Source organism: Strix aluco, chromosome 10 (genome assembly GCF_031877795.1).
Source record: "Strix aluco isolate bStrAlu1 chromosome 10, bStrAlu1.hap1, whole genome shotgun sequence".
Lineage (NCBI taxonomy): Eukaryota > Metazoa > Chordata > Aves > Strigiformes > Strigidae > Strix > Strix aluco.
Window position 1 is genome coordinate 8,543,562 of NC_133940.1, and position 22,054 is coordinate 8,565,615.

Here is a 22,054-nt window from a genome sequence, read left to right on the forward strand (position 1 = left end):
GTCTAAAAGCTCCTTCTGTTTTATGAGGTCTATTTACACATTTAACAGGTAACTTTCTATTGCAGTTTACATTTAAGTGTACTTGAAACTTATTTCCTTGTGTGCTATTTAATTTAAGAGGATTTTCTTCTATCTCTCTTAATTTGGGGCATTGTTCTGATGGTACTAAAATTAATTCTACTAACAGTTCTGGTAATTCAGCAGATATTACTAACTTCCATTTGTTTGCTTCTTTTCATCCACGTTCAATCCAGTTCTCTTAAAACCTTTTACTTACTATGCAAATTAGGTATGATACACGCGAGAATGAGTTTGCCTTCCTGTGAAATGCAGCTATTTCTCAAATAAAACATGCTAACTGCTTCTAATATTTGCATGGAGAAAATAATGGGGATTTTTTCCTACCTAAATATAGAATCAGGAAGTACCTGATAGTAATTTTCTCTGTCTTTGAAGACAAAGAATCAGCAGCTAATAGGAGGTATCTGTCTACTAGCCACAGCAGATGTGTATATATACATATATATGTATATGTATGCTTCAGTTGCCATGTGCCAGGTTTTGGTGACAGCACTACTGTGCATGCAAAACCTAGGTATCTGAAAGCTAGCATCTGCCCAATTTCACAATAACAAGTACGTACATTCAGTCAGTGTCTCTGAAAATGGTTCCCAAAATACAGTTGCTATTTCCAGACCTTGGGAGTCGCAGGATCCAGAAATACAACCAGCCTCTTACATAACTCACCTTATTGCTATTGTGAATCAAGCAGCAAGGTGCAGATTTTTTTTTTTTTTAGGGGCTAAAGATGTTTTATTTGGTAACATGGTAGTTGATAAAGAAATGATTAGGCTAATTGAGGGAAAAGCTAGACAGAAATAGGTTAAAGCGGTCTTAAAGTACAGCTTAAAAGAATTAAATCTGGCAGTCTTTATTTAGCAGGGACAAAAATAAACATCAAATTAGCCAACAAAGGACAATAACAGGAAACAAAGGGTGTAAGTGGCACAGTACTAGAAAAGCAAAAGAATCACTGATATACCATATCTTTTCTAATATCTAACACACAAAAGAAAAAAAATGTACAAATATGAACATATAGACATATGTATGTATGATATGTGCAACACTATATTGTCTTTTCCATTTTATCTGTCACAACTATAACCAAGTGAACTTGCGAGGTAGATGGATATAAATCATCTTTAACTTGACATATGGGCTTGATTTAAAGATGCAGACTCCCCACCTCCACTTAGGTTTGCCTCTCTACTTTACAGAATAGTAGGAAAACAAGTTAATATTATTATTATCAGGTATGGTTCTGCTCCCAAACTGCACCTTGTTGTCATCAATCTCATAATGCCTAGGCATCTCAGTTCCACACGCATATTTATTATTTGCATTATGATAGTGCTACAAGACCCTGTTATGGATCAGAACCAACACAAAGGGTGGTCCTGCCCTGAGAGCTTTACAAAGCATGAAATGAGAGAACTGAGGAATAGAGGCAGGAGAGGCAGCCTAAAGAAATGTGACATTGTATTGTACACATTAGAGGAAAGAAAAATTTTAAGGACAGTTTTGAAGAAAAATTATCAGTAACTTCTGTTTATAGGATCCTTGGAAATAAAAGGCAGCCAGCAGAATGCACAAAAGAACCTGTTTAAACATATCACAAGCAGGCTGTGAAAACTGGCATCATGAGCTGACTGGAGTGGCAGTTAGATCTCAGCAGTGAATGGAAATGGCAAGTAAGGTGAAGACAGGCTACCAAGGCCTTCCAGAGTAAAGACATGTAGGTAAGGATCGACATGATAGAGCAGGCTGAGCCAGCACAGGGATGAAAAGAGAGGAATAACACGGTGAAAATGACAGACTAAGAAAAATGGCCTTTGTAGCAATGTTCTCAATAAGTATGAGCAAGACAAGGTTATATTTTCCAAGGCCAAAGGAAAGGATGTTGCAGTAATTGAGATTTGAGAAGATGGAATTTTTAGCTATATGGACAGTTTCAGACATAGTTCGAACATAAAGGGCTAGGGAAAGGTCTGAGTCAAAGACGATTACGTATGGGCAGATAATAGTGCAATAGATAAAGTAGAGAGTACTTGTGAGAGAATACTTGTCACTATTTTAACTGTATTGAGCTTAAAATGACATTAGGGTTGTTAATTAACCAGTTTTTATCCAGATGGCCCGGGGATTGGAGGCTGAAGTATTTGTGTGCTGTCTGGGCTGATTACGATACCGGCACCATATGCTGCAATACAAAAGAACGAGGACCAGGCTCAGACATACAGAGACAACCTAAACATCCCAGAACCCCACTCACACACAAAACTTGAATAACATATGCTCTCGCAGATCCAAATAGCCACCAATAGTGAATCATCAGTCAGGTGACTCAAAGCACGTTTCTTCCAGTCACATCATCTTCAGGCATCTGACTGTGCAGGTGTGGGACTCACGGGGCATTTGTGACTGCGTGCAGCAGAAGAGCAAGTCCCACTGAACAGTCCTAAGAAGGTAATAGAGACACAAGTCAAGAGTTTAGTTAGGAAAGCATGCCAATCTGCAGTGAAGAGGCATAGCAGTGAAAAATCTGAGTGGGAATTGTCTGAACTGTGGTTGTAGTACACATTATCTGGGGATAAAATGTGACTAGAGGAGCGACTCAAGGGGAAAGGTCTGATTAGTATCTACTGGAAGCTGGAAAGCATGTAAGAAAAAGCCCCTCAAAAAGGTGCCAGTAGGTGGGTTAGAAATGTAGGAGGAAAAGAAGGGAGAAGGCAGTCACCGAACAAGGGTGGAGAGTATTTCACTTGACAGATTAGTGTGGAATAGTAGTTGTGATCATTAAAGGTCATACAAACAAGAGGCTGAGTTGAGACTTTCTCTTTATAAAGAAATGCAAAGGGCATAAACAAGGTTCGAAAAGATCTTGGACAAAACTGATGGGAAGAAATTTATGAGAGCATTTGTGGAGAGCACTTTTAGTGATCTGAACCATGAAGTATCAGAAATGAGTAAGGCAAAAAAAAAAAAAAAATCTTTCTAGTTCTTATGCTGTCAGAGAAAAGCTTTAAAATGTGATCTGAATGAATGATCAAATAAGGACCCTCTGTGGGTATACACAAACATGTATGTGGACCAATAAATGTATATCTATACATATAAATGATATATATAAACCAATACATTGATTTATGATTTATGGTTGGAAATACCACACTGGAATCAATCAAAGCAAGTCTTCAGACTTGCATCAGTGCATTTTCTAGCTAGTCTTTACTGAAAGGATGATGTCAGAAGCAAAGGTGTATCACACCAGAAGATGACAGACAAGATTGCCCGCATGAGGGAGGTGAACTAACGTTCCATCTCCTTTTGCTCACTGCTTGCTTCTGCTGCTTATTAATGTAAAACACACAGTTCCGTGCTTATTGTAGAAAAATATTTTTTACTCCAGAAACAATTTTTCCATCATAAGAGGCACCAGTCCAATTCCCTTGTGGGTTTTTTTGTTTTGATTTTTCTAAAGATGTTGGAATTCCAGATGTAAATTGTTGATAGTAAAGGAGACACCTAAAGCTAATGAATAAAATTAGTTTTAAAATGATTGTCTTGTGGCTCCTTCTGAAAGTACATCTTGTCTGGTACAAATGCATAGTTCACCTCAAAGCGGTTTTAGCTCAGAATTGGCTGTTCAGATGGTGTAACTATTTGTTCATAGACAACAAATGACTGGCAAAATTAAACTGGAGAAAGACTTTTTCAGGAAGATATGGAAAAGCAGAGGTGATGGTTTGGTACGACAGGTGATGATCTCCCTCCAAAGGAGATAGCACCGGCACTGTGCTGGTGCGAAGCGGGCGCTGCTGGAGCTGTGAGATCTGGGTGAAACTGGGTATGAAGCTCCTAAGTGCTTGGGCTCATGAATGAGCCCAAAGGTACTTTTGGTTTATATTATTCTCGTTATATTTTTTCTTTTATCAGCTCTTCTGTGGTATTCAGTCCTGAGAGGAGAGAGGCATTGTCCTTCTACTGACAAGGGAACAATTCAGGTCCGGCCACACCACCCAAGAAGCTGGACACAGTTGTTTTGTAATTTAAAAATACGTTTTATAGTATCAAAAATGTTTTGTAATATCACAAATCCCCTTCACCTGAGAGCACACAGCATTAGTCAGCAAGGGGTCCCCAAATTACCACCTTGCCCCCTAGATGTACCCAGCTGCTCTCTGCACAGTGGCAATGGGCCATTTTATGAAGGATTTTTTTTTCTTTTTTAAATCTTACGTGAATAATCCTCCTGGCACCTGCATCGCCATTTTTTTTTACTTCTTATCAGTTTTTATTTGTAGTCAGGGAGCATCCAGAAGGCTCGGGCTGCGGGGCGGCCTCTGATCCTCCGTGGCCATCCACCGCTCACCTTGCTCCGCTCTACACTGGACGCACGTCCCGTGTTTTCCTTTCCTCCGCTCCCTTTTTCCCGGCTGTTTCATTGAGGAATGTTCTGCCTGCCGGGAGACGGAGCCGGTAACAGCCCCGGGGTACACAGGACCCCGCGGGGCGGCGAGGGAAGGGCTTCCCCGCACTCGGCCCGGCCCGGCTCCCCTCACAGGCTCCGCGGCCGGTTCCCGCCGCCGCCCCGCGGCCTCCCCCGCGGCCTACAGCTCCCGGCAGGCACCGGGGCAGCGCCCCGCGGGGCGGAGCGGGCGCCGGCCCGTCACGTGATCGGGCGCGGTGGGCCCGCGCGGGGCGGGGCGCGCTCGGTGCCGCACTCGGGCCCGTGACGGCGACGGCGGCCGCGTCGCGGTGAGTGTCCGTGGGGCCCGCGTTGGGCAGCGGGGCTACCCCGGCGGGGTCTGCTGCTGTCCCCGCGCCCCCCGCCCCTCCCCGCGCCGGGGATCCTTTCCTCCCGTGCTCGGCCGCCCGCCGGTATGCCCCGCCGGGGGCTGCTGCCGGCCCGGGCCTTCCCGCCGGCCCAGCCCCTCTCCCGCAGGGCACGGCACACCTCGCGGTCCCCGTCGCTCGCCTCTTCGCCTCCCGGGGTGGTCTGGGGGTCGCTGGAGGTTTCTGTGAGGGCGCCCCTTGCCGCCCCGAGCGCTCTGGGAGCCCCGCGGTGCCTGCCCGCCGCCCGCACTCACCTGCGGCCGCCGACCGCGGAGCCCCGGCGGGGCTCGACTGCTGAGGCTGGGTGTTGCTGGGTGTCGCTGGGTGTTGCTGTTCGGCTCCGGCTTCTCCTCACTCACGCCCTGATGTGCTGAATCAGTCTGGAAGCGAGACAGTGCTGCAGCGCGTAGCCCAGCGCCGTGGCTTAGCAAAGACACCTTTGAACTGTAATTTTTACCTTTCCTGGAAAAAGCAGTTCTCTCCTGTAATATGAAAATATTCCGAGTGCTCTTGACTCGCTTTCATGCTTTTAAGTCAATGTAGTATTCTTTTTTTTGACTGCATTAAATTTGGTTCTGAAGCGTGTGAGTTCTTCCAGTGTTCACAGCTGAAAAGCTGAAACCTTCCATCTCAGAGCAAACGTTTTTAGTTAATTTAAACCAAAAAGATGATGGACTGTTTCTCCTTCCTGGTCTTTGCCCTGTGGCAGTCAAAAAGCACAATTCCTACTTCGTGTGATTGGTGGTTTTTTGTTTGGTTGGTTTTATGTTGGGTTTTTTTTCAATGTACATGTAATTAAGAGCATAAGAAGGGTATTACCTTTTTTCTTTCCACAGAAAGCCCTATTTTTCTTGGTGCTATAGAAAACAATATAGACAAATTAAGTTTTAAAATTGTGTAGATGTTAAGTGTTTTGCAGTTGGCCTGTAGATTGACTTGTCACGGTAGGTACTAATCAAAACTGATGCTTAAAAAGTACCTTGGCTCTACTGCATAATACCTATTTGGGGCAGTATTGTGCTCGTTGCTTGCTAATAGTCATGTATTTGTTTATCATTAACCAGATTTGAAGGGCAGATATCATGGTACAGGATTAGCACTGTGCAAAACCAGAACGTGTTTCCTACTATAGTTTTCTTTTTAATGTTAAATTGTGGTTTAGGTGTTAAAAAAGTTAGGCTGTAGTTATTAACAGAGCTGATAAGTGCAATGAGCCTTAACATACAGAACTTTTGGGGCTATATGTAGCTTTATTGTGTGACAAGCATCACAAGAGATGAGATATAGAGGTGTTTTCAGTAAAATGCAGGATTTGCCCTTTTAGCACTGTTTATGATTCTACACTTGGTCAGAAGGAAACTTTGGAAAGATGCACTTGCCAGAGAGACAGGCATCACTGGGGTTGAGCAAACTCTAGTGTTAATGTATTCCTGACATGTAGGGTTACAGTGTTAACTAACAGTAGTTAATTTAGAATGCAAGACTAATCTAATGAGAAGTAACTGTAAATCTTTAATATTGTGTGTGTTCTTTTAAAGGAGACAGCATACTAATTTTTCTAAGAACTTGAATCAGGTAAAAAAAAAAAGTTTTGTTTCATGGTCTATACCTTCTGACTTTGTCAAGTTACATAGCAGATTTCATATGAAAGTCTTTCCTGAATGTATTTGGGAAAAGAAACAAATAAATGGCTGTATTCTTTAGGAAGGGATGAGAGAGGAAATGCTTAATTGTGTGCAGAAAGATGCCCAAATATGTATGGGGAACATAAGCATGGTTGAAACTCTACATAAGATTTACACATTAGCAACATTTCAAAACTGTATCTTAAAGTTTTAGACGAGAAAGTTCTTCTCAGTTCCAGCTACTTGATGCCAAACCTCCTGACACAAGATAAAACATAAAAAGAACTAATATTGTGTGTTTCCGTTCTCTGGAATGTTTTTAGTAGCAAATATTCGGGGGTTTGCTTCCTTTCTGAAGTTTTTTTAAAAGTAACATCAATTGAAATATTATGGCAGTGCTAACAATGTCTTCCTACCTGTTCCATTCTTGTCAGGGGCCAGCTTCAGCACAAAAGTCAAACGTTGTTTGAAAGTTGGAGGAATGAACACGCTGCTGTCCTCTCGTCTCACACCGAAGTGGGCCTGTCTGTATTTTCTACAACTGAAATGACTTATTAAACCTGGAGGCTTCTGAACAAGAGAAAACAAAAGTAAGTGTTTTCAAGTAGACTGGGTTACGCTATTGTGTAAGATAGGGTGTGGGTTTTTCACCAAACTCTAGGTAATTGGTGCGCAGCCTCTTTGCTGGGTTTGTGCATGCAGTGGATGGAAAGGCTGTATGCCAGAGACTCTGTGTGATGTGACACACTAATGCATAACATAGACAGACAGATGTGGAATACAGAAGTATCAAACTTTCTGTACCTGGCAAAGTACCCACCTGTTAATTGAAAGAGAGCACACGTGGAAGTGTGGTGCTGCCCCATGGATGACTTAGGCAGGGTTGTCCCAGTTTCCCCTTTCTTAGGGTCTGAAGCAAAGAACAGTTTTTGGGATGACTTCATCAGAGTCCTTAGTCTGCTTCTTTTTAAACAGAGACAAACTCAGAATGGTACTTTCTCTGTGGTATTATGTGTATTGAGAGAAGCAATTCCTGTAGTGGAAGAAGGAACTAAACACAGCAGATGAAAGAGGATGAGTCTGATGCATCGGTTGCACATGCTCTCAAAGGAAAGTTGGAGGAAAGCCTGAGTAGGGGATGTCACTTTAATCGTTAACAGTGTCATTTTTTTTAATACAGTATATCATTATATAACAGATACAATTTCCATTTCTCTTGTGGAATCATCAGTTAAATCTTTAGCAATAGAACTGCAGTGGCCTAAGGGGATATCTTTCAAGAAGAATGAGCAGAGAGCAACTGAAGGCTTTCTTAATAGAAAACTTTGAAGTTGTATTTGCTATCCCATAGGCTTTCCTGTCAACCGCATCAGCTTTTGACAATGTGGGAGGTATACATTCCCTGCAGGGGATGCAGAGCAGAGAAAATAGACTGGGTGGGTTTAGAAAGCCACAGATCAGCCTTCAGGCATAGGTTTTCTACAGATGTAATGCTGATTCTGGAGGTAATGTGACAAATGGTTCCTAAAAAAAACCCACTCACTTCTGACATGCCCCCTAATCTAGCTAGATTTAACAGCTACTGGCTGTACAGGGCTACATGCATAGAGGGAAAGCTGCTGCTTTCTTTGATCCACTCACATGACTGAACTTCAACTTTAGAACGCAGTTAGCAGAGTAAATATTAAGAAAAAGTCAGGAAGAAAGGTAACTATGACAAGAGAAAGATATTATTCATAGAACAAATACAGGAGAAGCAGTAAGCAAGTACAAGTGGACAGAAATAATTGTTAGCATAAATTACAAGCAGTAGACCTCTGACAATTGCTAGAAAACAGGCCTTAACAAATATTTATTGCCATTGAAGTAGGTGCTGCTTTTCCTTGTTACTGTGGTATAAAGCATGAGAAATATCTAACTACCAGATCAGAGTCCATCAGTGGATGAGTTATTGAGTGTCCATGATGGTATGTGTCCTGCTGTATCATCTCTCTTTGTGAGTGAGCTTGTAATTCTCTTACAAGAAAGTGTGCCAGGATAAACACCAGGGATATCACCCTAAGATACACTTTCAGTGCAATTTGAAAGGAGGAAGCAGTTGGGTTGATAATTAGAGAAAATAATGTTACAAACTTCTATGTTGGGTCTTGTTGGAAGTTGTGATTTGCTTTGAAAATAGGGTGGGAGTCAAATTCCATAAGAAGTTAAAACAGTAAAAGAAAAACCTTCAAATGGAGATAGGAGAAATATCAATCAAGAGAGAACTGAAGATTTTTTACTCCCTCCAGCTATTATTTATTCAATACCTGGCTTCCATGTACAAGGTACAAGATTTATTTTTTTAAAGAAACACATACACAGAAGTGTGTAGGATCTGGTGGCACTGAGAAAATATTTGCCAAGCTTTCTGCCAAGCTGTGCTGCCACTTGTAGAACTTCATTGTCAGGATGCTACTTTTTGTTAGTGCAAGGTCTTCTTTCTAGTATCTTCACAACTACCTGGTATAGTGAGCCTATAAAATAGGAGTGGACAGGCAACTGGTGCACTTCTGATCTGTTTGCTGAATTAGCAGTCACTTGACTGTTGTGAACTTTTGTTTGCACTTGTTCATCTTGAGTCCTTTGGGGACAATGACTTGCCCTTTCAAGTAGAGGGCACATTAGGGAACAAGAGAATGCTTTTTCTGGGAGAGGGAGCACTTCTGATTCTTCACAAACAAATTCAGCAGTCTGTGTTGAGTTGTTCAGCTTGCTCTTCACAGTCTAGCAGAGAACTGGCAACATGAGGGATTCTGGAGTGCATTAGCAGAGAACTGGCAACATGAGGATTCTGGAGTGCATTTTTCTTAATGACAGAAAGCCTGGTGGAGATTTGGCGTTTAGTAAACAGGTAGCTTCAGATTGCAAGTTTTTTTTCTAAGAAGTGATACATTTTTGTAGGATGCAGAAATTTTTTGTAATGCATTACTGAGGAATTTGATTAAGTGACTTAGAAACTTCAGTGTGGAAGGGCAGATACTAGTATGCCTTCTACATGCACATATCCCATTGAGGCTTGTACTGCTGGCATGCTTCTTGTGTTCTCGTTATGGCTTGAATTGAGAAGGCTTTCAAAGAGACTTGAAAGCTCATATGGTTACCTTGGAAAATGTAGATTTAGTAAGTACATGCAAAGGGAGAATATCATTTAGACATCAAGAGAGAAGACCCACTGGTGGCATAATCCAGTCTCAGATCAGTAGAATCATGAGGATCCCCTTGAGGAAAGGTAAGGGCCGCAGACTCTGTTACTGAGAGGTTGCACTTGGAAGGATTTTACACCTTGTAACTGTGACAGTAAAGAAGGAATAGGAGATTCTGTGATCTAGCAATCCATCTTGACTCCAAAGATCCACTCTGGAATAAGTGCAGGTAGAAGTTTATGACTTGAGATGCAAAGGTGGCTTGTTGGTGTACATCATAGGAGAGATTTGCCCTTGAACTCTGATGGTAAGAAATCATGAGTGCTCTCCTGAGTGGTTTAATAGACCCTCTTCCTTTTCCTGTTTAAGTGATACATCTCACAGGTAAGTCAGTTTTCCTTTCTTTCTGTTTGCCATCAGTTGCGTAACAAGTGACAGGTAATTGCTACTGGCCACAAGTAAATACATGTAACTGATGCCTGAACTGGCTTTGCTCTAGGCATGTTTTTGAAGTCAGTACTGTATGACTTTTAAATGTTAAAATCTGGTTTTAATTAAGTAGTCTAAATGTATCAGGTCAGAGAGCATAAGCGACATCATTATGATTAATGATCAGGGGACTGGAGCACCCCTTGTATGAAGAAGGGCTGTGGGAGTTGGGGTTGTTCAGCCTGGAGAGGAGAAGGCTCTGGGGAGACCTTAATAGTGGCCTCCCAGTACTGAAAGGGGGCTACAGGAAACATGGGGACAAACTTTTTAGCAAGGCTTCTTGCAACAGGACAAGGGGTAATGGTTTTAAACTAGAAGAGGATAGATGTAGACTAGATGTAAGGGAGACATTTTTTATGATGAGGGTGGTGAAACACTGGAACAGGTTGCCCAGAGAGGTGGTAGATGCTCCATCCCTGGAAACATTCCAGGCCAGGTTGGACGGGGCTGTGAGCAACCTGAATTAACTGAAGATGTCTCTGCTCTTTGCAGGGGGGTTGGACTAGATGACCTTTAAAGGTCCTTTCCAACCCAAACTATTCTATGATTATTTCTAAAAAAAATAGTTTTGCGTCTAGTTTTTATGGTTTTTTTCTTATTTTCTTTGGAAATAAATATAAGCAAGTATTTCTGTGGTGTGGATTTTCTGTGGATTTTTTGGTGTTTTGTTTTTTTTTTTTTTAACTTCATCTGTTTGGAATGCTCTGCCTTATGCTACTTACTTTTTGTAGCTTTGTTAAACTTTGGAGACTTCTCTTACCTTATTTTTGTTTCTGTTACTGCGTATAGTTCCTTTGTGCTAAAATATAACTGGTAAAATGAGAGTGAAAGATGTATGTATTTCTATGGGCTTGATTAGTCAATTGTGGCACTTTGGTCTCACTGTGTTTCTTTTGGGTTGATTGCTGCTGTTTGGTTAGGGACAGCTCATGTCTGGAAAACTGCCTTCATTGCTGTAGATAATTCTTGTGGCTTGTTTTGTATCCCTGTATATCTTCATATATAATTCTAAAATTTTATTAACCCTTAATGAGATGAATGACTACTCTTGACTTCGTTAGATTAAATGCTCATTTACTAGTGTTAAAGATGCTGATGCTTGTTTTGATGACTCTCCTATGGTAACTTAGATGCTGTTGGTGGCTTGACCCTTCAGAACTGTTGCTTTTCCATATATTTTTTTCTTTTAAAGGATTTATGTTCCTTTCTGCTTAATACTTAGAGTGAAATACTTTTTTTTTTTTTCCTCCCTTCAGGGCTGTCTTAGTTTAATTTTGCTACAGTCTTGGAAATTCCTAGAGTTCTCCTCTATTCTATGTGTTATCCCTGAAAACCTATGTATTATGTGTTATCTCTGCTGTGCAGTTGTGGTGGTGACAGATGTGGTTTTGTTTTTAGGACTTTGTATTTTATGCTTTTAATTTTATTATGTGAAACACGATGCACTATATTCATACTGCCTCTGTGGGTTGTTACTGTACCAAATAAAACTCTACAATCTTTGTGTAACACCAGCATACCTTGTCATTATAAACCTGCTTTTTCATTTTCTGCATCTTCTGTTAAAGTGAGAGTGCAAGCAGCTTTTTCTGTATGCCCACACTAACATACACTAACCTCTCAAACACAGTGAAAAATTGTTTACTAATATAATACTGTTGTTCTTCTCTTTGCAATAATTCCTTATTTGGTATCAGGTCTAACTATGAAAATAACTTCATTTTTATCTAGACTGGCAGATGCCTTGCAGATCTGAAATGATTAACCCAGTGCACTGATCGCTTTCAAGTGTCATATAATTGTTGAGTTGTAACTGTAACTCTCTTTAGAAGTGCTCTAGTTGTCTTCTGAATTACTATGACAACAAATGAAGGGGCTTAGTAAATTTTCTAACTATATTTTTAGGAGAGGCCTTGGAGATGCACAAATCAACTGGAGCAGGATTATGAGAACTTTGGCGTTATCCTGTGTCATGGTTACTGATGTGTGACAGAAATCGGAATGCTTCTAGAAAATGTTCAGCAAACTTTTTGTTGTTCATTTTTACTCTATTGATAAATCTGATTCTGGTAAAAGCGAATAATTCTCAAGTTTATCCAGGTGCCCTTATATTTTTTACATATATATATATACACACAAACTTTTCAGCTGTGTCACTAATGTTTTTTCATCATGTTTACCTCTTACTCAGTATATTCTGTAAATGTCTTCTGTGTATGGTAATTTAGCAGTTTAATTTCCTCAATCTTTCCAGATTAATATATTGAATATAGACTATACAGAGTTTAAAACTTCATTTCGCATTGTATTGTCAAAATTGCCATTGCTCCAAATGATTGATACAGGTACAGATTTGGAAGCGTTTTTTTCCAAAGCTTTAATCCACTGATGGAGGGTCAAAAATATAAAATATCTGCAAACTGGTGCCAATTTACTTGATGCAGGTTACTTCACCTCAGATGTTTGTGGTAGTAATCCTTTGGCAGATGCAGATTATGTTGCGTTTGGGCACAAACTAGTTCTTTATAGATTGACGCAAGCGTGGCTCAGTTATACAATACAATAGTTAAAAATTATTTGGTGTGATTCTCATGTGAAGATGAAGCCTTAAAAGGACTAACAAAATGTCAAATGAGCTTTAATTTGTTCCTGTATCACTAACAATGAGAACTAGTTTCACCGGGCTGTTGTCAATCTAAATGCAGTTTATAAGAGTCTTGGTGGTGTTTCCAAGGTGCACTGCACACACCCTCTAACCTCTTGGCAGTGAAGAACCTTAAGGAAGGAGTAGCTGGTCATTTCAGGTTTCTTAACCCTCAAAAGCTTACTTACACGTTTTAAGGTTTATTTAGGTTTTTGTGTGGCATTATGCTTGTGTCTTGTCGGCATTTATTCATAAAGAGCAGATAGTGTCCTTGAATTGACTTCTTAAAATCTGGCCTTCAGTGCAAACCCTTTCAAATGTCGGTGTGCCTCCATTCCCATGAATCCTAGGAAGCACAAGTATAAATATAATCTTTAAAGAAAATACAGATCCCGAGTAGTTTAATTGTTATTGTAAGATCATTGGAGCCTACATTTCTTGGTAGTGTTACTATATTAAGTTCTGGTAACTTTAACAAAGCTTTGTTTATTAGTTCAAGTTAAATCCAGTAAAATTGCTTTGTCTCCTTGCTATTCTAGATTTGGGGAAGAATGTTCAACTGTTTGTAACTGCAGAATATCATAAACAAAGTTGTCTGATTTGTTTTAAATTTGCAGAGTAATGGTACTTCTGGTCGGCTGCTGACAAGCATGGGGTTTGTATGGTTTTTAGTTTTTGTGCAAGAATAGAAGTATGTATGGGTGATACTGGGGAATAAAATGTGTTTGCAGTGGAAAACTACTTGCAAGATTTTTCCCTGGGTGGAAGGACTACTGCTGCTCTGTGATAATGAGAAAGTTGTAGCTATTTTAAGACTATGATGGAGTGTGTTTTTGAATTGTTCATGGCAATATTACTGTGGGAGGTTGCCAGAAGCTGTTTCTACAATTTGACAGAAAGAGAAATAATATTATAAAAAGAACTATTCCATGTTCGTTTTAAATGCTTCTGAAAACTTGTTTGCTCTTTTGATACAGAGGAGTCCACTTCCTTAAGGGTGTGCCCTTGTTTGATGGGTACTTCTAAATGAGAGCTTAATCTTGTCTGTTGCCTGAAGATCACAGAAGCAGAGAGTAATTCACGTTGGAAGGGACATCAGGAGGTCTCTAGTTCAGCCCCTTGCTCAAAGCAGGATCAGACCTAGTTGCTCAAAGCTTTATTCATTTGGGTCTTAAAAACCTCTGAGGATAGAGACAGCAGCCTCCCTGGGCCCTGTTTTCACTGCCTGACTGCCCTTACAGTGCAAAAGTATTTTTTTTTTTTCCCTTAAATCAGGCTGGAATCTAGTTTGTTTCACTTTCTGTTGTGTCTTGTCCTTTCATCACTCACCACTTTGAGGACCCTGGCGCTGTCTTCTCAGTAACCACCTCAGAGGTACTGGTGGGCAGCTGTGAGGTCCCATTGAAGCTGTCCCTTCTTCAGGCTGAAGGATCCCCAGCTCCCTCAGCCCCTCATTACAGGGCAGGCGCTCCAGGTCCTGGTCCTCTTGGGGACCCTCTGCTGAACTTGCCGCAGTTTGTCGATGCCTGTCTTGTACTGAGGTCCAAAAGTGGACACTGTTCTAAAATGCTGTCTAATGGGTGTTCTATAATGTGAAGTTTAATTACTTGACCATAGTTTACCTATAGGAATCGGGGAAATATGTGTGGTTATAAATGTGATTATTAGTATTTGGATTTTTAAAGTGATTGGATTTCAAAGCAAAATTTAGGTAGCCTTAAAAGAATTCCTCCACTTACATACCGACGTAATAACTTGCATTAATTTTAGTGAAAATGTTTGGATTTTAAAAAAAATCTGACAGATAGCTTACCTTCAATACATATTTATTCAACTTAGCTCTGAATAAGTCTAATTTGCATCATTAAAGTGTTGGAAATTAAGCAGTAGATAGTTGTAATTCTATAATGAAATATTCTATAGAAATTGAAGTTAAGTGAGTGAACACATTCTCGCTGTAAAGTATGTTTAAAGAAATTGGTCTCAGGGAGAGTTGGGGGAATTTTACGCAAAATAAACTTTAACATACACAGAAACACACACACAAAGGTCTGCTGCAAGAGCTGCACAGACACCTTGTGTGTTTGAAGTGGCCTGGCGGGGGGGTGGCAGGGTGGAGGGGAGGCGAGCTCTGTCCTGCTGTATTGTCAGGTTCTACAAAGAGAAATTTTCCAGAGAATCTGAAAGGATCTCTGCTTATTCCTTACAATTTATACTGAGGTTTGGAAAAGTTATAGTCAGTGTTCTGGAGTCAGGTGATTATTTCATGTAATGCTACAGTTCAGCCAAAACTTAGTGAATGTGGAGTGAGGAAATAATACAGAAAGCAAAGGAGGAGACAGAAGGCTTTTCAAACACTTCATACCATTCCCTGTGTGAGCAGCAGAAGTATGCTACGGTTGGAGGTAGTATTGAAAGGCGTAAGGAATGTCTGAACTTTTGTCCTGATGAGCTTTGGTTGGCACTAAGGTGAGTGTCCAAGATCCTGGGTGGGCTGGTGTGGCCTCTGCTGAAGCTTGTCTTTCTGTGGCTTCACTGGTGGAGTAGCTGCGGTCACAAGATCAACAGCTAGTTTGGGTGTGCCTGTACCTGCTGCAGCCAAAATTTCCATTTTGCAGTGTGGTTCTATTCAGGGTTGCCACATCTTTTAAAAGTCACTTTTCTAGGGCTTGTTTATGCTCACTTGTCTCTCGTGGTTGGTACAGCCTTAATTGAAATTTATGTGAGCTCTAGTTAAAACCACTTTCTATGCTGACATAGAAAAACTGGGGCTGCTGTGCCTTTGTCTCTTCGTCTCACCTGGTGTTTCTCAAATAAAATATGAACAAAACCCACTTCATATGGAAAACATTTTAAAACAAGCTTGTGAGTGAATACACCTTTTACCTTTATAAATATCTGGTTATTAGAAAACTTAAGCTTCTATAAATTAAGGAAAGTCATCTGAACAAATACTGGATGTTCACAAGTTAACATAGCAATACAGAAAAAGTTAAATTACCTTAAGTTTTATATTATGCAAGACATTGCAAGGAAGAAAAAATTGTGAAAATATCTTCTCTTAATCTTTTGAATTTTATAGTCAAAACATTAGTGTCCAGTGTTGCAATAGTTTTTCTGTGGAAGGTAGTTTGAAAGAACAATGATTTAATGTTGATTGCTAATAGCTTTTCATTTAAATTGTTGACGTTGCACTAAAATTAGGTCAGGACCCCTCTGTTGCAGTGTTTGGAGAAAACGGAGACTGCCGAACACCCAGAAGGGAAGTAATACCTCTGTGTGATACGGTCACACAGGCTAGGTGGCATTCGAAAATTTTTTTATTTTTCAACTTAATGTGGGTTCCTTTTTTTTTTTGTGGAGAAGTGTGGGTTTTATACTGATAACCTGTATCGCTGAATATTGCAGTTTTAAACACAGTGTCAGGTTTCCTATGTTTTCTTTATGAGAGAAGGAAGACTTGGGCAGTGTAAGGAGGTCGTGGTTTTCCACCTTCTTGCACAGACACATGTCTGTATTGTTACAGTAACATCAAAGCATTTTGGATCTTACAGTTTAATCTGTAGCTATCACTTGTGTAGGACTGGTGCAAGGTCACTATGAGCCCACTGTTATGCAGGAGCATGGGCTGATTTGTCATGGTGCAGAGACCTGTGCAAACTTATTTCAGTGTTGAGAGGAGAGAGAAAGTCCTTATTAAGTCTTCAAGGTTTCATTTATGGAATAGAAACAAAGATTGTGTGGTCTGTAATCACCCATCACCACCCCCCTAACCAAGCAACCAACCACTCTTCAAGATTGCTGTACGGTGTCAAATTGGCTCGACGAAGGGCGTGTGACTAGGGAAAGGGAAGTATAATTTGGTACGAAGTTACTGTTTGGAGTAACTTCAAGTATGAGCATTTTCTCAGTGTTTGTTCTAGAGATCCCTTGTGCAATGTGAGGAAATGATTAAGAAGATGAATCCTGTGTCATGCGGTTCTGTCTTTAATCAATACTATTTCAAAAAAAAAAAAAAGAATCCTTTTCCTTTAAACATATCAAGGCTATTCGGATGGCTGGATACTCCCCCTTCTGGTGTGCTAACTGAAGTTTCAGTCTAGGAAATGGGGGATTGTTTTTAAATGTAGAAGTACTGTGGAACTCCTGCTTTTTTCCTTCTTTTTTTTTTTTTTTTGAACTTGAAATACTTGAGTATATGAACATGCTTGTGATTTCCAGAACTGTGCAATAAGTTTATAGTTTGTTCCTGTTTTCCTAAATTAAAAGTCCTAATACAAATGTCCCAAGTAGGTTGCATTTCATAGTATGTGTATCCAGTCGCTTAAAACAAGCACTCTAATGTCTGTTGACTAAACTAATAATAGTATTCAAACAGCTGAATTCCAAAATACATCTTGAGTCAGAATATTCCTTATAATAAGAACCAATCCGAGAGCTAGTAATGAATTTCGTGTTAGATTTGGATGCTTTTAAATAGTGACCTTCAATTACAAGGCATTGTGTAAGTTTTTAAATTAATAGTAACTTGTAAAACATTCTTGGAAGCTCTTGATGTCTACCTGTGGACCTCCAAAGTCTAAAATCTCTCCTGTAAATAATATGTAGTCCAGGAGGAAGTTTAAATCTCCAATTTGTGCTTTCTCATCAGATACCCAGTATGGCCTCATCATCAACACCTAAATATAATTCAAACTCCTTGGAGAGTTCTTCAAGTAAAAGGGTGAGTGTAACTTTTTTCATGTTTTTTACCTTAGAGGTTCGAGAATTCATTATCTTCCATATTTGGGTAGAAAAATGAGTATTTGAATGACTTTTTTTCTTGAATGTATATACTTATTTTTATTGCTAAAATTCTAATGCCGTTAAATGTGTTGATTTAAATATCTTTCAGAGTGAATGAGCAAAATACTCTCTGTATCACAAGTTACGAGAGCCTCCTTAAAATCAATTCTAATATACTTACTCTTATCCGTGCTTTCTACATTGAAATATTTTGTGACATTCTTGAAAATTTTTGGCACTTTGCTGTAGAAAGATTCTGTGCTGCAGTTGATAAGATAAACCTAGTTATGTTTTGCTGGCTCACTTTTAAAATGTTCATTGGTAGTGGGAAAGACGTTAAAGCAATCTAAATGACATTCTCCTCTGCTTTTTGATGTGCATGGCTGAAGAAAAAAACATAACCTGTGTGCAAGAAAACAGAAACTAAGGTTTTATTTGGCTTTTTAAACATTTCTTCCAAACCAAATATTATTTTCTATTAATCAGTCTTAAAAACTACTGAACATGGGAAAGTCACAAATGAGTAGATTGTGTGTAATAGTTGTGAGTACATTGCTTAAGTGATTTCAGTTGATCTGTTCTTCCAAGCCCGGCATACTTGGAAAATTAAATGCACAAAACTTTCAGAGAACTTACAGTAGAGAAATTCAATTCCAATTTAATGCAAATAGCGTTAACCATTCTTTTTGAAGGAGAAAGACTAAAACGTGCTTACATTTCAGATCTGTTCAATCTTTTTAATAGTTTCAGTCTAGGAGAGTGGTGTGTGTTCCTGTTTTGGTTCAGTCTGTCGATTTCTACCATGGAAAAACCTGTTCTTTCCCATGAGAAGTTACCTTTAAGATTTTTTTTTTAACCTGGAACTTGAAGGAATTGTAAATAAAATATGATGTGCTGTTGTACTTCTCTTTCTTTAGACTCTAAAAGATGGAACTAACTGGGAACAAAATGAAGAAATACCTCGTCTGCCAGGAGAGACTAGAGTTACAGGTATGAAGCTATATAGCTGCTTAATGCAGTGTATGTTTAGGAGTCTGGCATATACACGTATCTGGATTGTTTTGTAATTTGGACTGGTTTGGGCTGGGGATGGGGATAAGTCATGCTAAAATGTCATTAATTTTTTTAAGTAATTGCCATAGGGACTTTTTATCTTAACTCTTTAAAATCTTTAAAACTCTTCAAAATCTTGGTTTCCACACATGGCAGATGCTCCAATACAAAGAAATTGCAAGTCAAGATGTGTCATAATTGTATCTACAGACTAAGTAGCATGTGTCTAGTAATGAGAGCTCCTCCAAGCTTTCCAAAGTCAAGAGAATTCTACATGCCACCCACTATGTATTGATTTCTTGTACAGTATTGTGGAACCTTAGCCCAAGCTGTGACTATCTTAAGTATAATCTTATGCTTCCTTGACACAACACGTAGCTACTATACGCTTGTTAGCCTTTACATACAGTAATGTTGTGGCATAAGGAAGATTAATGTATTGTGTACAGTGGTTTCTTACTTGATGGAGGCTCTTCCTGGAATGGAGCCTTCCACTCATGGAAGTTTGTGTTGAAGTATCAGAATGCAACTGAAAGTGGTCTCTCTTATTTGTGAAGCTTCTCCTTTCCCCCTTGCCTGAGGATATGTTAGGTGGGCTTGTAAACAAGATTGGCCAAGGTGACACCAAAGTGGTGATTCAGAGGAAGTAGTTACATTTTCAATGAGGAAAGTTGTGGGGAAGGCATGAGGGAGAGGGTGTGGGACTAAGATGAACGTTTGGTATGATCCTTATGAAAATTGTCTGTGCTTTGGGACAGCACCCTGGAAGGAGGATGCTCGTTGTGGAAGGCAGATAAGTAGACTGGGCTAAAGAAATGAGGGGACAGGGAGAAATAGGTGGTTTGTAGTGCTTCACTTAAGTCTTTAATGGCGTTGCTTCAGTTAAATCTTTCTTGAGTAGTATGTGTTAGTACTCATTTTGTTACTGTCCTTGCTGAAACACTGCTGATGGCTCTGCTGTATTTGATTGCCTCAAATTGAAATGTAACGTTTCTCTTCAGGATGGTGGGTTCCCTAAACACTTTACAACTTAAACTATGTAATTCAATGCAGAATTGGTTACAGAGCACTGAAAGATGGAATACTATCAACAGAAGAATGTATTTGTTCTGGGATAGTGAATAGACGGTTCGGTAATCACAGAGAGGACTTGAATCTACTTGCTGTGCTGTGTCCTGCCCTCTCCCATGTAGTGCCGAGAAAGAGAAGAGCACAAATGTAACTAGGGAAGGCTACTGAAACCTGCTGATTTAATTTGGGCAAGTTTAGTATATGAATCTTTCACATTTTCTTAATAATTCAAGTGGGCAGAATTCAGATTTATTACTTTTCAAATTCATTCATCTCTCAGAGTGGCTCTTATGAGTGCGGCTCGCTTTATTTTACTGCTACTTAACTGATGCTGTCCTTAGCTCTGATATTTTCTTTTTGCAATCTTTAAGAAATGCTGCATTTCTTACAGACAAGGATGTTATTTATATGTGTCCATTTAATGGCCCCGTTAAAGGAAGAGTGTACATCACAAACTACAGGCTGTACCTAAGAAGTGTGGAAAATGTGAGTAATATGCCACAATTACTTCCGTGAGATGAGTTGGCTTTAAACCCCCTTCCCTTCACCCCCACTGCCTTTGATTTATTTTGTGGCCAGTTCATTTGCTTTAGTTTTGGCACACGTATGCTTGTGGAATTGCATGGGAGGCTTTTTACTTGAAATAGTTTGTAATGTTTGTAATAACCATATCTTAATTGTGTAATGACTAAATAGTAATTGCCTTTGTGCCACTGAGAAATTGGTATAAAAATGGAAATTCTTTAAAGCTAAATGTGTTATAAAAGTGTGGGTTTTGCCTGGTAAAATTACAGTTTAATCACTTACACTGAACTGATACCTTTATCTTTTGTCTGTTGGAGCTTTTCTAATAGGTGTTCCCTTTACACTTATTCTGTGATAGATCAAGGGCAGCAGCTAATGGTGTGTAATACTTCTTAAAATGGCTATCAGTAAACCAAGATTTTGATTGTCCTTGCTGTTGCAAGAGAAAAATACTTTGATAATAGAACCTCGTGTGGGAGGGGAGAGTAACAGTGTGTTTGATAAGCAGCAATATGAAAGAGAATAAAATGCGCTTGTTATCTGTTTCATAATATGGTTGGGTTTTTTTAAGTAAAGTTTAGGACTCTTGAACTGAGGTCTTTGTCACTGCAGCTAGCTCTACTAGTGACATCTTTTTCATTTTGTTCTACTTTATTCTGTGTATCAATAAAGCAGCCTTAGCAAGCAAAGGCTCTCAGAAGTATGTAGCAGAAGGCATCTTTCAGGGTGTTGCCACCTTTTTTCCCTGCATACTGTATTATGCATGAAGTATTTTTCTTGCATGTTAAATTGGATGATGTTCAAGGCTGTAGAGTGACTGTACAGACGTTGTGATATGTTGGGAGGGGAGACTCAGTTAAATGCAGAAACACACTTTTGCTTCCTGTATGTATTTCACATCTTCTTTCTATTCTAGAATGCATAAGAACAGTTTGCTTGAGTCCTCTTTTCACATTAAACTTCTCCTTACTCAAACTTTCCTTGCAGGATCCAGTTGTGGTATTGAATGTTCCACTGGGTGTAATTTCAAGGATTGAAAAAATGGGAGGAGCTTCAAGCAGAGGAGAGAACTCTTACGGATTAGATATAACCTGTAAAGTAAGACTTTCCAATAATTCAGTAGGAAATGAAATCTAAAAGTTCCTTTTCTCACTACTTACCTATTTTTAGGAATGAAAAAACACATCTTCCTCAAAGCTGAATTTAAAAAGAGCTTTTTGGAACTGGACGGGGAAATACCTTTTGTATAAAAGGCTGTTTAACTGTCCTCTCTGCATACGAGGAGAGGGATTGCTCTTCCTTTCCAAATCACTAACTGACAAGAGGTTTTGCACAGTAGTCTTGTTTTAGGGCGTTATTCCTGCAGTGCTTCATTATTTAATTTGTTCTAAAAGTAATTTTTTTTATAATCCTAAAATCTTTGAAGAACCCCTCAAATGGGGCTTTTGTAAGCTGTAAAGGCAGTGAAAAGCGTATGTAACAGCTATCTCTATTTCTTTAGTCTCACAAAAAATTCATGTTGCCATGAAAAAGTATAGTCGTAGGGGAGTTCCTAGTGGATAATTCAGGATCCTTTATTTGTCTCATTAATGGAGTATGTATACACATTTGATTCTTAGTAGTTAATGCGCAGATTGCTTATTTTTGACGTTAGTGATGAGAAAATAGCTAGAGACAATGTAGTCTAGACAGATTGTTGGCAAATTTTCATTTTGAAAACACAGAGTAACTCCCATCCTGCAAACATTCAATAGCCCATGAGACTTTTTAGTGAATCAGAT

General features: G+C 39.5%; 1 protein-coding gene across 5 annotated transcripts in view; it reads left to right on the plus strand.

Moving 5' to 3' along the window:
• The first annotated feature begins 4,758 nt into the window (after positions 1 to 4,758).
• The window catches only part of MTM1 (myotubularin 1), a 46,643-nt gene continuing 29,347 nt past the window's right edge, over positions 4,759 to 22,054 (plus strand). For 4 of the 5 annotated variants that reach the window (XM_074835149.1, XM_074835150.1, XM_074835148.1 and 1 more), the window contains exons 1-6: positions 4,759 to 4,821; positions 6,959 to 7,114; positions 17,491 to 17,562; positions 18,542 to 18,614; positions 20,140 to 20,234; positions 21,261 to 21,371. In XM_074835149.1, the coding sequence (XP_074691250.1) occupies positions 17,500 to 17,562; positions 18,542 to 18,614; positions 20,140 to 20,234; positions 21,261 to 21,371 (342 nt within the window). In that variant the 5' untranslated portion in view covers positions 4,759 to 4,821; positions 6,959 to 7,114; positions 17,491 to 17,499. Of the gene's footprint in view, positions 4,822 to 6,958; positions 7,115 to 17,490; positions 17,563 to 18,541; positions 18,615 to 20,119; positions 20,235 to 21,260; positions 21,372 to 22,054 lie in introns of those variants that run through there. The other variant, XM_074835152.1, reaches the window with a different exon arrangement.